At 57.7% G+C, this 15,801-nt stretch overlaps 1 protein-coding gene across 1 annotated transcript; it reads left to right on the top strand.

Moving 5' to 3' along the window:
• The first annotated feature begins 121 nt into the window (after positions 1-121).
• On the top strand, positions 122-11,082 carry FDXR (ferredoxin reductase). Its single transcript, XM_054170981.1, has 12 exons — positions 122-167; positions 1,098-1,195; positions 2,417-2,512; positions 3,897-4,019; positions 5,128-5,241; positions 5,937-6,038; positions 7,255-7,362; positions 7,589-7,673; positions 8,325-8,524; positions 9,265-9,436; positions 9,849-10,022; positions 10,716-11,082. Exons 1-12 carry the CDS (start codon positions 122-124, stop codon positions 10,844-10,846), a joined length of 1,449 nt encoding a protein of 482 aa, XP_054026956.1. The 3' UTR covers positions 10,847-11,082.
• Positions 11,083-15,801: the final 4,719 nt, after the last annotated feature.

The raw sequence follows: 15,801 nt of genomic DNA on the forward strand, positions 1-15,801 counted from the left end.
TTGGGGGCGGGGGCACCCTGCTCTGTGGGGGCGAGGTTATGCTAAACCTAGCGCTGTCCCTTTTCGCGATTGGTCGGCGGAAAGGAGGGGCGGGGACAGCGGCTGCAGCGGCGGCGGCAGCATGGGACCCGGCGGCGCGTGCTGGAGAGGCGGCGGCGTCCCGGGCGGTGAGGGGCGGGGCCTGGTGGCGTCCCGGGGCAGCCGGCACCGGGGGGAAACACGAGTCCCGGGATCGAGGGGTCCGGGGGCTGCAGGGGCAACCGGGGCTGCGGGGGGTAGTGGGACCGGGAGAAACGGGGCTGTGGGCCCTCATAGTTACGGGGAAAACCGGGGCTGGGGGCCCGAGGGGCTGTAGAAGGAACTGGATCCGACACTCTAGGCTCGATGGGCTGTGGTGGGACCTGGGCCTGGGGCAACCGGAGCTGCGGAGGGAAGTGGGAGCGGGAGAGCCAGGACTGTGGGCCCCAAGAGCTATGGGGAAATCTGGGGCCGGGGACGCCGGGGCTGTGGGCCTGAGCGACTGTAGGGAGAACGGAGCCTAGGGGAACGGGGGCCGCGGGCCTGAAGGGCTGCGGAGGGATCCAGTGCCCGGGGAACAAGGCCTTCGGAGGAGTAACGAGGATCGTGGCAGCGGCTGCAGGAACCGTGCCCAGCAGGCCCGTGCTCCAGCCCTGAAGGAGCGAGGAACGCAGGGCTGGGGGCAGGACCATGCCCTGCGTTGGGGCTTGAGAGTGCTGGGCTGCCCCGTGCCCCTCCGGCTGGCATGGGGGCCCTCCGGTGCACGGGGGTACACTGCCTTCTGGTGCAGTTCTCGGGGGCAGCTGACAGTCCCTCTACACCACCGCCCCCGGCCTTGGCCGAGTGTGGAGGCCGCTGCCCTTGACCTCGGGGTGTTCCCGCCTCGATCCTCTTCTCTGGGCTGCGCCGCGGGGCCGGTACATAAACCCCGGCCGTCCCCCACTGCCACTGTGCGCCATGGCCGGTGCCAGGGGAAGAGCCTCTCTGGGTCAGTGCTGGCTGGGAGGGAAGGGCAACGGCTGGCCCGGGCGGTAGCCCCGCGTGTGGCATCATTTCCTCTCTGTGCTTCATGCCTGCAGGGCTCAAGCGGTGGCTGTCCTCAGCTGCCCCGGCACCTCGGGTCTGCGTGGTGGGCAGCGGTCCTGCCGGCTTCTACACAGCTCAGCACATCCTCAAGGTACTGGGCTGGGCTCTGGTGGCAGCAGAGGGCAGGGACTTGCCCACTGAGGGAGGCATCCCAGCGCTGCTGGCCTCCAAAGGGAATTGGGAGGGGTTTTGTGGGCTCCTGGCCCTGCTTCAGCTGGCTTTGTGTTGTTGGGTGTCTGCTTGAGGCAGCCCTGACCCCACAGAGTCCGACCCTGGGCCCCTTCACCTTGGGTGGGCACCCCTGGACCCCCCAGGCCTGGCCAGGTTGATGGGAGCTCAGCCCAAGTGATTTTTCCAGAATCAAGTAAGCAGCAGAGACCTGACCCTGCCCATGGCAGGGGGGGAGGACAGGGGACTAGATGATCTTTAAGGTCCTTTTTGCCCCAAACCATTCTGTGATTCTATCTGCCTCACTCAGAGCCATTGTCACCCAACAGGGACGACTCGAACTGTGTGTTAATGTGCAGGACCTGCTCTCCCACCTCCTCCTCCCCCTGTTGAGTTAGGTCCCAGGGGAGGTCCTTTACCTGCTGTCTGTACATGTCGGAGCTTTGGGCAGTTGTGTCTGTCGGGAAGTGAGACTTGAGCACGAAACTGTGCTGCTGGCACCCACCAGGGATGCAGCAGCTTATCCCCATCATTAAACTGTGCTGTGTTGTCTCCAGTACGTGTTGGAAAATAGCTGTCACTAAGCCTCAGGGACAAATTTCAGGGCTGTTTAATCTCCAGGAAGAGGCTGACTCAAAGTACAAGATAACAAAAGCCTTGCGGCAAAACGTCTGTCTGAAGCTCCAGCCCTGGGGTGACTCAGCCCAGGGGGATCTCAGGGCATAGGCACCTCCTCTGGGGGCTGTCAGGCAGCCTGGCAGGTCCACCAGCACCCAGGGTGGTGGACTCTTACCCAGCCAGTGTGGGGGCTCTACTGTCAGCCCCCAGGGTACTAGATGGCCACTGGGTTACTGTGGAAGACAAGCTGCAGGGGGTGGGGGGAGGAGGATGGAGCTTACCATGAGATGTACTTGATGGTGGTTGAGGTCATGCTTTCTGCTGCACCTCGTGATGTGAGCTGGCAGCGACAGGTACAGCAGCAGCCTGTGTGTGGAAGAGTCTGGAAGGGGCTTTTTCTGGCTACAGGATCTTGCAGTCTTCTCCTCCTGCCTCAGCAGCAGGCAAGCATTGTGTCTCCCACCTGAGCTGCTGAGCTCATGTGGCCTTTCTGTCCTTGTCCCCTAACTGTGACTTCCTTCTGCAGCACCATGGTGGGGCCCAGGTGGACATCTATGAGAAGCTGCCTGTTCCCTTTGGGCTCGTCCGTTTCGGGGTGGCCCCTGACCACCCCGAAGTGAAGGTTGGTGCTGGCTTCCTTCCCTTGCCTGTGTGGTTTAACACAGTGATGGTGGTGGGTGCAGGTGGGGAGTTTCTGTCCTTTGTGGTGGCTCAAGGCTTGCTGTGGTGTGGAGCTGTCGCACCGGAGAGGCCCAGATTTCCTCCTTGTCTATGCTGAGAGTCAGAAGGGCTGAGGGTAGATGATATGGAACATCTCATCTTAGGGCTCTGGACAGCGTGTCAAAACCAGGGGCTTGTGATGGGAAATGCTGCTCCTGGTGCTGGTCAGCCTGGCCTAGAGCAAGACCAGGGAGCACAGATGACTTTCTGTGTCCAGGAAGCTTTATGCTGGCAGGGTCTTGTCCATTTGCTGCAGTCACTGTTTGCCTCAACTTAGTGTGTTCCTGATCTGGGTGCCTGGAAACACAGAGGTCTGCTCTTAGGGGTGATGGAGCTGGCTTGTAGGTGCACATCTGAGCAAGGAGAGCTTTAAGCAAGGAACTCTTCGAGGTGAACCATCTTCCTTTGCCTTGCAGCAGGCTTGAGCTGTCTCCAGGGTTATCTGATGTTTCTGAGCTGGGGTGGAGGCGTTTGGAGTCGTAGGACACAGAACATCTGGACCCAGACATATCTTGTAATGGTTTCTTCTAGTCCCTGGAGATCATTAGACATGCTGGCTGGATCCCTTTGAGCTGAGAGATGAGGAGTGGACATAATGGGTGTAGGGCAAGCTTCTGCAGTATAGTGGCATTCATCCTTTAACCAGGCTGAGGCCAGCTGGAGCTGCAGAGGAAACCAGCTACACAGCCAAACCAGTGGTGGTTTGGCTGTGTAGCCTCAGTTGCTCAGAAGAAAAGGGCTTTGGCTGCCATCCTGCCCTGTGTCTCCTTGAGCTGAAAGGGATTTCAGGAAGGGTTGAGATGAAGGGCTCATCAGGCAGCACCCTGGATAGAAGGGCTGCATTGGTGGGACTCCCTTGCAAGCCTTGCCTTTGGGAAGGACTTTTCACCTCATCCCTGGCAGTGTTTTAAGACGAGGCTGGGTGAGAGTCCGGGCAATGTGGTCTAGTTGAAGATGTCCCTGCCCATGGCAAAGGGGTTGGAACAGGATGGTTTTTAAGGTCCCTTCCAATTCAAGCCATTCTGTGATTGGAAGGGTCCTGCCCTCCCCTGGTGAGTGCAAAAGATGGATTTGCTTTTCCACAGGGGCTGGTGGAAAGCGTGCCAAGTCCCAGCTGCGCTTATCTCTGTGGGGAGATAAGAGTCTCAGAATAACTGCCTTGGAAAGGGCAAGAAGCATCTCAAGGCTGGGCCTGGGGACAGAAACAGGGACCTCCTGCCAGCAGCAAGCCTTGGCCCTGGCTGGGGCTTGGCCATAACTCCCTGGTGCTTGTTTGATCTCGGCAGAACGTGACCAACAGCTTCACGCAGACGGCGCGCTCGGAGCGCTGTGCCTACTACGGGAACGTCACCGTGGGGAGGGACGTCACGGTGCCAGAGCTGCAGCAGGCTTACCATGCCGTGGTGCTGGTGGGTACTGAGCCCCAGAGCTCCCCTCAACTCGTGGGCAAGGTCTGCAGGGTTATTCCCTGCTAGGCTCGTGGGAAGAGGGTTTGGGTGAGGCGTTACCGGGTGCCTTATTTCCGTGGTAAACTCTCCCCAGCCTTGGGACGTGCTCTGAGGGTTGGCCAAAGCCTTGCAGGGAGCATGTGCTAGAGCATGGCATCAAATGAGGTCCCTGAAACTTGGCTTCAGGGAACAGCACTTGAGGAACTGTTTCCCTGTGGCCAATCCCTGTTTCAGCCTGACATGAATTTGTCCCTCACATTCAGTCAGCTTGTCGTGTTGTGCCTTGCTCCAAGGAGGACAAGTTTGGCTCTAGAGCCCAGGGGGTTGAGGGTGTGTAACCCCTCCAAGCTGTGTGTAACTCCTTCATTGACTATCCTGGCAGTCAGGAAGGGTTGCCAGCCATGCCAGCTCCCTGGCAGCAGCTGGAAGCATAGCCAATAGGTTGGTTAAGGGAGGTGATTCTCCCCCTCTGCTCCACTCTGGTGAGACCCCACCTGGAGTACTCCATCCAGTTCTGGAGCCCCTGTTACAGGAAGGATCTGGACATGCTGGAATGTGTCCAAAGAAGGGTCATGAGGATGAGTAGAGGGCTGGAGCTCCTCTCCTATGAAGACAGACTGAGGGAGTTGGGGTTGTTCAGTATGGAGAGGAGATAGCTTCGAGGAGACCTTATTGTGGTCTTCCAGTATCTGAAGTGGGCTACAAGGAAGCTGGGGAGGGACTTTTGAGGGTGTCAGGGAGTGATAGGACTGGGGGGAATGGAGCAAAAACTAGCAATGGGTAGATTCAGATTGGGTGTTAGGAAGAAATTCTTCCCATGAGGGTGGTGAGAGCCTGGCACAGGCTGCCCAGGGAGGTGGTGGAAGCCTCCTGCCTGGAGGTGTTTGCAGCCAGGCTGGAGGTGGCTGTGAGCAACCTGCTGCAGTGTGAGGTGTCCCTGCCCATGGCAGGGGGGTTGGAACTGGCTGAGCCTTGAGGTCCCTTCCAAGCCTGACAATTCTGTGATTCCATGATTTGTGTTTTGTTAGCACACAGTGACACCTCTGGCTCTTGTCTGCTCCCTCCCTAGAGTTATGGTGCTGAAGACAACCGGGTCCTGGGGATCCCAGGGGAGAGCCTCCCCGGTGTGCACTCTGCCCGCGCCTTCGTGGGCTGGTACAACGGACTGCCCGAGAACCGTCACGTGAGTACCGCAGGCCCTGCCCCTGCTGCCTTCACAGCCTCCATCCAAAATGCTGGCAGGCAGCTCCAGATTAAGTCCTGAAAGGCCTGCAGTTGGAAAAGATTAGCAGGCACCCTGTGAAATCCTTCTTAGATGGTAGAAATGTGAACAATTTGCACATCAGTGAGAGCGGATTAGCTGGCACTGTAGGCTGGCAGCACGTTTTGGCCAGGCCAGATGGGAGCTGAGGGGGGGTGTTGATGCTCTGCTTTGGCCTGAAGAGTTTTTTTGGGCCAAACCAGCTCCTGCTTTCAGAGATGCCGTCACAGGAATAGGAGGAGAGGGAGCAGCTGGAGAGCCTGGAGTGGCTGTGCTGTTTTGTCCGCTTGGGCAGGAGGCTGGGGTGGAGTTCGCACACCTGCACCACCTCTCGTAGGGGAAAAGAGGAGTGGAAGGGAGTTTGGCTGTGGTGTGGCTCAGTTGGTAGCACATAAGACCCTTAATGGGAAGCTTGTGAGTTCAAGCCTGCAGTGGGCACTATTGTCCTCCCTACTCTAGTCATGAGGTCTGTGGTGACAGGTTGGACTCGATGATCTTTGAGGTCTCTTCCAACCTTAGTGACACTGAATCATTGGATGGTGGGAGGGTCTTTGTGAGGGTGGATGTCATGGGGATTGAGTGGCTTCACTCACAAAATGGTCTTCCTCCCCCTGCAGCTGAAGCCTGACCTGAGCTGTGAGACGGCACTGATCCTGGGCCACGGGAACGTGGCGCTGGACATCGCCCGGATCCTCCTGGCCCCGCTCCCGCTCCTCAGGGTCAGTCATGGGGGTACCACACAGGCAGCCTGGGGCACAAATTCTTGCCTTGCTGGGTGGCAGCAAAACTTCCAACTCTTTGGGATCTCTCTGTTGCTTCTCAGGTGCACCCTATGGATTTGCAGTCCATAGGAAGTGATCCAAGACTGCAGCCATGCCTCAGGGAATGCTGCAGAGCTCTCTGGATTCCTGCTGCCTCTTGGGCAGCTGGTACCTAAAACGTTGGCAGCTGAGCTTCGTCCCTTCCTGTCCTGCAGGAAGCAAAAGAGGAGCTGCTTGTCCTTTTCCACCACCAAACTAAAAGCTTCTGGTGGGATTTTTGGTTTTTCCCTGCTGTAGCTGAGGACAGCAGCCTGGTTTCTGCTGGTAGCAGTGGGCACATTGGTGGCTTGTCCAAGCTGATGGACCTCTCATCTTGCTGAGTGCTCCTTTGTAGATAGCTGAGAGCTGGTGTGCACCAGCTGCTCTGTACAGCTGCTGCCCCAGATGTTGGAGAAATGCCACAGGGTTTGTTACAGCTGTGCAACAGCTTACTGTATTTATACCTAAATTTAATTCACCCCCTCCCACATCTGGAGGCACTGCCTACCAGTTCCCAGAGCCAGCTGGGAAGCACAGCTGGCAAGGGCACGGTGCTGGAAGTGTTAAGAATGAAGTGGTTTCTTCTGGTTACCTCTCTGCCCCTCTCATTGCATCTTTTCTGGAAAAGATATAGTGATCTAGATGCACACAGGTGACTGAAACCAGGGGGTTGCTGCAAGATACCCAACACTGGGTGAGCCCTGGCCATGAGTGTGCGTGAGCTGGGGGCTGCCTGGGGTGGGCAGGCAGGGGTTTGAGCTGTGGTTTGTGGTGGGTTTCACCCAGGTGCCTGTACATCCTGAGCTGAGAAGTGACCCAATAGCATCTGCACCCTAAAATGGGGATGACTGGAAGGCTTTGCCCAAGGTTACCCTGCCTGGCTGGGTCCCTGAGGCAGTCTCCTGGGTCCTGGCTTGTTCCCTCTGCCACGTTATGGCCTCGGAAAGAACATCCAGCACTGAGGAGCCAGCTGTGCAAATGGCTCTGTGCAGAGGAGATGACTCTTCCTTTGTCCTCTCCCATCTCTGCCTGCACAACTTGCTTTGATGATGATTTTTCACCTTCAGAGGCTGTGCCTTTCCCCCAGCTCCCTCCAGATCTGCCCTCATGCCAGCCTCCTGTCTCTGTCTTGCAGAAGACAGACATCACTGCGGGCTCCCTGGCAGCTCTCGCCTGCAGCAAGGTGAAGCGTGTCTGGCTGGTTGGGAGGAGGGGACCTCTCCAAGTTGCTTTCACTATCAAGGTAAGGGTGTGGGGGTGTTGGAGGGCAGCTCTTTCCCAGCCTTGAGCCTCAGGCTGCCTGTTCCTGGTGGACAGAGATGGTCACCAGGGATGGGTGGGGATCCCAGGTGTCCTCCTTTTTGCACCCATTTGCTGGCTTCTGCCTTGGACTGCTGGGAAAGGGGGCCTGGGGTTGTGGGACAGCCTCTCTGTGCTGGAGGTTACCTCTTCCTGTCTACAACTCCCAGGAGCTGCGGGAGATGATAAACCTGCCTGGTACCAGACCTGTCCTGAGCCCTGCTGACTTCACAGGCCTTGAGAATGCCATTAAAGGTGAGGGGAATGTGCCATGCTCCAAAACATGCCATGGCCCCCTGGACAGGGACTCACCTTGGAGTGATCTGTTGATGCTCAGAATGTGCCTCAGATGAACTCATGCCCTGTGCTTAGTGCCTGGTGTGTGAAAGCCAAGTGACTATGGCATGGCTTGTCCTCATAGTGCTGGGAGGGAACAGACAAGGAAACAGCCTCTTGCTCTGTTTGTGCAGCCACTTTGCTTCTTGGGCCTGACACTAACTCTGAGTGATGAGGGCAGGAGGTTCAGCAGGGCTGGGGGAACCTTGCAAGAGAGGTCCCAAGGCTGTTGATTGAAGAGCTTCCTGCAGAGCTAAAAAGCAAACACCAAGTTCAAGGGTGTCCAGAGACTTGCTCCTCTCCACAGGCTGCTGCCTCTGAGCAGCAGCAAGACAGCAAAATTGCAGGCTTTGATTTGTGTGTCCCACTGGCCTCAAGCCTCAGGAGCTCTCCTGGTCACTTGGACTTAGCATTGTCATCTCAAAGGCGTCAAACTCTCATCAGCATGACAAACTCCAAAGGGTCACTCTCATACCTCTGGAGCTGCCTTGACATGGCCTTGGCTCCGTGACGCGTCCCAGGGGGCTTCTGCTGAGGTTCCTCTCCTGAACCTTTATCTTTTTTTCCTAGATGCCCCAAGGCCCAGGAAGAGACTGACTGAGCTGATGATCAAAACAGCCCTGGAGAAGCCTGTGGAGAAGCCTGTGGAGGTGCAGGCAGCAGCTCCCAGGGAGTGGGGGCTGAAGTTCCAGCGCAGCCCTCAGGAGGTGCTGCCCAGCGCTGATGGGACGCGAGTGAGAGGGGTCCGCATGGCCCTGACACGCCTGGAGGTATGGCCTTGTGGTGGGGCTGCAGTGGTCCTAGTGGGGATGGAGCAGGACAGATTTCATCCCTGCAGCCCTTGGGGATCTCTCCAAAGACAGCTTTGCATTCCCTGGCTGGTTGGAGGGGCCGCTGGCAGGCTCTCCCTCTTTTGGTTCCAAACCATCACCACGTTCTTCTTCACAAGAGGCCCCGCTCAGAAGTCTGTCCCCAGCTTTCTGATCAGCCCTTGAAATCCTGAGAGACCACAAGAAGGTCTCCCTGGAGCCTTCTCTTCTCAAGGCTGACCAGCCCCAACTCTCAAAGCCTGGCCTCACAGCACAGGGATTCCATCATTGCTGTGGCCTCCTCTGGCCCAGCTGCTACAGGTCCCTGTCTGTGCTGTGCTGAGGACTCCAGAGATGGCCCCAGCAGTGCAGGGAGGGTCTCAGCAGAGCAGGGGAGCAGAATCACCTCCCTCTACCTGCTGCCCATGCTGCTGGAGATCAACCCAGGAGGCTGCTGGCTCCCTGGCTAATGCCCAACTTTTCATCCATCAACACTCCCAAGTCCTTCTCCACAGGGCTGCTCTCCATCCACTCGTTCCTCAGCCTGTGTTTGTGCTTGGGGTTGCCCTGACCCAGGTGCAGTACCTTGCACTTGCCCTTGTTGAACCTCATGAGGTTCAAGGATGGCAAAGGGGATCAGGGGAGGCTACTGCTCTGCATCTGGTGACTGGTGGTCAGCAGCCTCTTCCTCCCTCTCTCAGGGCTCAGGTGACTCTGCTAAAGCCATCCCCACTGGAGATGTGGAGGACCTGGAGTGTGGGCTGGTGCTCAGCAGCATTGGCTACCGGAGCCTGCCCCTGGACCCAGCGGTGCCCTTTGATGCCCAGCGTGGCGTTATCCCAAACACCTCTGGCAGAGTGGAGGGTGTCCCAGGTCTGTATCCACAGGGATGTGTGTGGTCTGCAGGAGAACAGCTGGTGGGCTGGGGGCTTTGGGGTGGGAAGCTCCATTCACCAAGGCCACTGGGACAGGGAGTGGAAACTGAGAACATGAGCTGCCTCTGTTAGGTGTTAAGATCTGGCCTGTCCCCCATCCCCAGCTCACTTTAGAGGTGTCTGGTTCGGCAGCAAACAGTGCTGAAGGGTCTGGGGGTTTGCTGGGTTTGTTACTGGGGCAATACAGCCCCTGTGGCTGCTGAGACCTTGTCTGCAGGCATATGGAGCCCCGTGCCCGTTGAAGGGCTCCACTCTGCTCGTGTGACACCCAGCGGCAGGCCAAGGGCCAGCAGCCAGGAGGGTCTGCAGCTGGGTGGTGGGGCCAAGCCTGCTGTTGTGTGCCTGTGCAGGTCTCTACTGCAGTGGGTGGGTGAAGAGAGGACCCACAGGTGTGATCATCACCACCATGAATGACAGCTTTGACACTGCCCAGTCTGTGCTGGAGGATCTCCAGGTGGGCACTCTGGACGTGTCCAGCTCCAGGGAAGGCTTTGGAGCCGTGGAGAGCATCCTGCGCAGCCGAGGTCAGTGCGTGTGGGGCAGGAGCTGCCACAGCAGCCAGCCCGAAGGGGTGATGAAGCCAAACTCCTCCTGCATCGGGGTATCCTGGGGCAGCAACTCCCACAAGCCACTTTTGGGAAGTGGGAGCCAGCCCAGGGAAACCTCTTGTGCTGCTGTTTTGCTCCAAAGACCAGGGAGAGCAGGACTTGAACTCCTTCAGGCTCAGTGTGATTGCTGAGGTTAATGACCACCTTCTGGGAAGGGCTGTTAAAAGCAGCATGGACCTTGGGTAGAGGATGTCACTGTCAGCTGCCCTCACAGCCAGCTATTGCTCTTGAGTGGTTTTCCAAGCAATCCAACCAGGCCATTTGGGGGGAAAGATTAAAATGCCCAAGAGAGTAATTTGCTGTTGCTGTGTTTAAAGGCATTCAATTAAAGTCTGTTGTGTTTTGCCTTTCCACTCTGAGGTTTAGCAGGGCACTGGGAGCGTTCTGTCCCCCAAGGTGATGCTGTGCTCACCTCTGCTGCAGCTCGTAAAGGTCTGACTGATGTGAGGCGACTGGAACCTGCCAGCCCTGGGATTTATTGCTCCTTTGTGAGGCTGGGTGCCAGCATCCTGTGGGAAAGGGCAGGGTTTGTCTGCTCACAGGGAGGTGAGGCTTGACCTGGTTTTCCCTTGGTTACCTTCCCCCTTCCATCTCTCCCCGTCACCCCAGGGGTCCGTCCCGTGTCCTTCTCGGACTGGGAGAAGATCGATGCTGCTGAAGTGGCAAGAGGCAAAGCTGCTGGCAAGCCCAGGGAGAAGATTGTGGATCCTCAGGAGATGCTGCAGCTGATTGGGCACTGAAGCAGCAGCCATGGGAAGGTGGCACTGGTCCAGCTGGTAATGCCAGCAGGTTACAGGCGTAGCCCAGGAGCGCAGGGCTTGTGCCTAGAGCTGGTGGCTGCTCTGGAGAGGTTTGACACTTGAGCCTCTCTGCTAAGGATGAACTCTGCCTTCCCAAAGCGAATGTCTCAACACACCAGAGGCTGCTGGATGGCCCTGCACTGGCCCAGGAACTGCTACTCTGGGGAGGGGTGATTCTTGTCAGTAGGGTCCTTCAAGCAGTAAGGAACTGGCTGGAAATGTGCACTGGAGGGGGAGGTGTGTGCTGGAGGGGGCAGACATGCAGCAGGCTGGAGCCTTGCCCAGGCACTGCCCCATGGCAAGACAAGAGAAGTTTCTTTGTGTCTTGCTGCCTCCCCTTTAAGCCAGCTGGCTTGCTGGCCTTGCCCTCCGTGCCTGAGCAGACTTCTTTTAATAGTAATTGTTTTTTAAATAAAATAAACCCTTCCAGGAAAGCCAAACTGAACCTGCAGCTTGCCTCTGGCTTCTTTGTGACCACCACCTTCTTGCAGCAGCTAGCTGCGTGCCACATCTCCTGCATCGTGTCCCAGGGCAGGGCAGCTCCTCGGGCAGGGAGGGGCCATGGGCTCTGTGCTTGTTCCGAGCTCCAAACCAGCAGCCAGGGGCATTCATTTGCCTCCTGCCTCCAGCAGTGACACCCAGCAGAGCCTGGGTTCTAGCTGGTGAGGTAGGCTGGGGTAACAGGGGTGTCCTTGCCACAGAATCACAGGATTGTTTTGGTTGCATAAGCCCTCTAAGATGCTCAAGTCCATCTGTTGACCTCACACCGCCATGGCCGTTAAACCCTGTCCCCAGTGCCATGGCCACACATTCCTTGAACACCTCCAGGGATGGGAACTCCACCACCTGCCTGGGCAGCCTCTTCCAATGCCTGACCACTCCTGCAGCAAAGAAAGTTTTCCTAATATCCAACCTAAAACTCTCCTGGCACACCTTGAGGCCATTTTCTCTCATCCTAACACCTGACACTAGAGACATGAGACCAATCCACACCTCACACCAACCTCCTTTCAGGGAGTGTTAAGAGAGCAATGAGGTCTCCCCTTAGCTTCCTTTTCTCCAGACTAAACAATCCCAGTTCCCTCAGCTGCTCCTCACCAGACCTGTTCTGCTGACTCTCTGTTGCCCTCCTCTGGACCTGCCCCAGCACCTCAATGCCCTTCTTGGAGTGAGGGACCCAAAACTGAGCCCAGGATTTGAGGTGTGGCCTCACCTGTGCCCGGTACAGGGGCAGGATCACTTCCCTGCTCCTGCTGGCCACACTATAGCTGATCCAGGCCAGGATGCTGGTAGCCTTCTTGGCCGCCTGGGCACCCTGTTGGCTCATGCTCAGCCAGCTGTCAGCCAGCACCCACAGGTCCTTTTCTGATGGGCACTTTTCAGTCACTCTGCCCCAAGCCTGGAGAGCTCATGGGGTGGTTGTGACCCAAGTGCAGGACCTAACACTTGACCTTATTGAACCTCACACAGCTGACCCCGGCCCATCAACCCAGCCTGGCCAGGTCCCTCTGCAGAGCCTTCACTGGTACCTGGCAGTGCTGACTGGTGCCAGCAGTGCCTTGAGCCCTTTGACATCATTCCCTGGGGGAGGTGGTGGTGGTGGTTTATATATATATCTATAATGTTTTGGCTGGTGTGTTTTGAAGCTTATTAAATGCTTCTCTTAGCCCAGATTGCCTATGGTGACGGTGTCAGGATTTAAGCCAGATTACAAGCCGTGAGCCATAATCCCCTCTTGATCCCTGGAGCAGGAGCCACGTCAGCGTGTCCCCCTCCCCTGGCGCTCCTGCCGCCCACGCTGGCCCCGAGTGCCGGCCGCAGGAGCGCTCCGGCGTGACCTGCGGCAGCGGCGGCGCTGCCCCTCGGAAACAGATCAGCCTCCTTGATGGAGCTGGGGGGAAACTGAGGCAGGGCAGCTGGTGGGGGCTTGTCTCGGGTCCACGCTCGGCTGAGCCCTCTCTCCTGCAGCAGAGGACTTGCCCATCGGGCACTGCATTCCCACATCTCTGGGCCACCCTAGGGAAGGGAGATCTCTGGGACCCCTCCCTCCCTCCCTCCCTCCCTCTCTTCCTCTCTCCCTCCCTCCCTTCCTCTCTCCCTCCCTCCCTCCCTTCCTCTCTCCCTCCCTCCCTTCCTTCCTTCCCTTTCCTTCCCTTCCTTCCCTTTCCTTCCTCCCCTTTCCTTCCTCCCCTTCCCTTTCCTTCCCTTTCCTTCCCTTCCTTCCCTTTCCTTCCTCCCCTTTCCTTCCTCCCCTTCCCTTTCCTTCCCTTTCCTTCCCTTTCCTTCCCCCCCTTTCCTTTCCTTCCCTTCCCTTCCTTCCCTTTCCTTCCTCCCCTTCCCTTTCCTTCCCTTTCCCCCCTTTCCTTCCCTTCCCTTTCCTTCCCTTTCTTTCCCTTTCCTTCCTCCCCTTTCCTTCCCTTTCCTTCCCTTTCCTTCCCCCCCTTTCCTTCCTCCCCTTTCCTTCCTCCCCTTTCCTTCTTCCCCTTCCCTTTCCTTCCCTTTCCTTCCCCCCCTTTCCTTCCTCCCCTTTCCTTCCTCCCCTTTCCTTCTTCCCCTTCCCTTTCCTTCCCTTCCCTTCCTTCCCTTTCCTTCCTTCCCTTTCCTTCCTTTCCTCCTTTCTATTTCAATCTCATTTGCAAGCTCATTAAGGAGCTCAGGAAGTGTGCTAGTGGGGACTGGTAGCAAACGAGCAATAAAGCTTTTGTGGAGCAGCTGCCTGTGTGATGTGGTGCTGGTTACGTCTGGCAGCTGATGCAGTCCTGGTGCTGAACTCTTGAGAGGGAGATTACATCAGCTCTGGGTTTGGAGGTGAATAAGCACTCTGGAAAGGAGGGTGTGGAGCTGAGGGGGGTTGTGTTCAGGGTGAGGAGCAGCCCCTTGGGTACGTAGCCCAGCCAGGAACGTGTTGGTGAAGGAGCTGTGGTTGCCTCAAACCTGCAGGCACTGGGAAGAGCTGAGCTGGCTCTTCCCCAGGGCTTTCCTCCACGTCACCCTGCATGCTGCTGTCAGGGTGCTGTTGGAGCCATGAGGCAGGCCACCCACAACCAGCTGGTCCCAAACTGGTGGTGCTTCAGGGTAGTTTTGGGGCAGTGAGAGCAGATTACGGGGAGCATCTGTCTTTGCTGAGCCCGGTGTCCTTGTTCAACCCAGACCTTGGCCAAGGCCCTGGGGTTAATGCTGGGCTGTGGGAAAGCCATGGGATGATCAAGGTCAGCGAAGGGCAGGGATGGAGGACTGAGCCTCATGGGCAGAGCAAGGATCATTACGATTATGTAAATCCCTTTTCAATATCTCTAGCTCCCCCTTCCTCTGCTGCATGCAGCCTCAGCCTGGGGTTCCTCTGCCTCCACATCGGTGTTGGGGCTCTGTTTTTTCTCCTCCAGGTACTGGATGCGTTCAGTTTCCCAGCAAGGTTCTCGTCCCTGGTCTCTGTGTCGTTAGGTGGCGCTGGGAGGCCGGTAACAAGGAGAGAGAGGGGCTGAGTGGTGCTGGAGGGGTGACCCGGCACCTCCGGGGCTAGGGTGAGTGGGGTGAGCCCCTCTCTTGCTGCCTGTACAGCCCCAGCCTGGGCTCTGAGCAGGCTGAAGGTTCCCCACAGGCTCCTGGTCGCATTCAGGGTTTGCATTTAGGTTTAATTATCCTTGTGTTTGCCCCAAGGATGTCCCCACTGTGGTGATCACAGGGGTGAGAGGGGCAGCCACCCCCTCACCCTCCACTCTCTGAAGCAGCTGGAGGAGGAGAAGCTCCAAAGCTACTTTCCGTGGTGAGTAAGGAGCTGGGAAGGCAATGCCTTGAGGGACACTCCTCTGCTGTTGGAAGGAGGCCTGAAAGGCTTGAAAGTTGTCACTGCCATCCCTTAGTGTGGACTTCCCTGCTCTGATGAATTATGGTTCAGCTTAGCTTTAATGAGGCTGGTGGCCAGCAGCATATGGTGAGGGACAGCCTTGAGACCAGCCAGGTGAGGCTGGGTGGTTCCCATCCCACATCTCCCCACACTGTGCTTCCCTTTGCTGCCTTGTGTGCTGCTCTGAAAGGCCACCAGGCTTGGTTATGCAGCAGAGAGCTGGTCACAGCGTGGGATGGCTGCACAGGAAGTTCACCGAGGTGTTTGCAACCTCCTGGCACTGCTGTGCCTCAGTTTCCCCATCTGCAGAGCTGTGCAGGCTGGCTCCTCTGCCCGGGGGCTCTCAGCCCTGAGCAGCTTGGAGTGACCCAGGGAAAGAGCAGGGCTGGGACACCCCCGAAGCTCTTGTCAGTGCTGCAATTTGCAGTTCCACTTGGGCTACAAGAGCAGAGGGCTGGCTGACTTTGCTAACAGGCTGCTGGCTGAGCTTGGCCCTTTCCAAGGAGCGTTTAGAGCCTGGGAAGCAGGAGGTGACCTGTGCTCCGGAATAAGAGATAAAACCTCTTGAGCCAGGTCTCTGGCCCGGCAGTGCAGAGCTGTGCTGCTGGTTAAAAACCACCAGAAGAAGAGGGTGAAGAAGCTTTTCCACAGCGTGACTGGTAGCTCCTTCCCCAGCCCCGTGCCCGGCAGCTCCTTCCCCAGCCCCGTGCCCGGCAGCTCCCTCCCCAGCCCCGCGCCCGGCGTTAGCGCAGCTGCAGAGGCGGTGTCCGGTTTTCTGCCGTCCCCTCACCGCATGCATCACCGAATTGCGGCATCCGCCGCCGGGAGCCGGGACCAGTCCGTCCGCGCCGGGGCTTGGAGGGGAACAGATGGCACAGGAGAGCGCTGACCTCAGCGCTTTGGCTGGGCACAGGCACCGGCCCCTGCGTGTGCCGGCCACTCGCTCTCCTGGGTTCATCTTCTCCAGTGCTCTTCTCTCCAGAGCCGTCCCCAGCCCTGGGCAAGGATGGTGAACAGGCTGGAGCTCGGGTGTCAGGTTCGGTTCACAGGA

Source organism: Dryobates pubescens, chromosome 20 (assembly GCF_014839835.1).
Source record: "Dryobates pubescens isolate bDryPub1 chromosome 20, bDryPub1.pri, whole genome shotgun sequence".
Taxonomy (NCBI): Eukaryota; Metazoa; Chordata; class Aves; order Piciformes; family Picidae; genus Dryobates; species Dryobates pubescens.

Coding starts and splice junctions, on each gene's coding strand:
- FDXR (XM_054170981.1), top strand. CDS start 122: ATGGGACCCGGCGGCGCGTGCTGGAGAGGCGGCGGCGTCCCGGGCG. Junction 6,039..7,254: donor CCCCGCTCCCGCTCCTCAGG/GTCAGTCATGGG, acceptor TCTGTCTTGCAG/AAGACAGACATCACTGCGGG. Junction 8,525..9,264: donor TGGCCCTGACACGCCTGGAG/GTATGGCCTTGT, acceptor TCCCTCTCTCAG/GGCTCAGGTGACTCTGCTAA.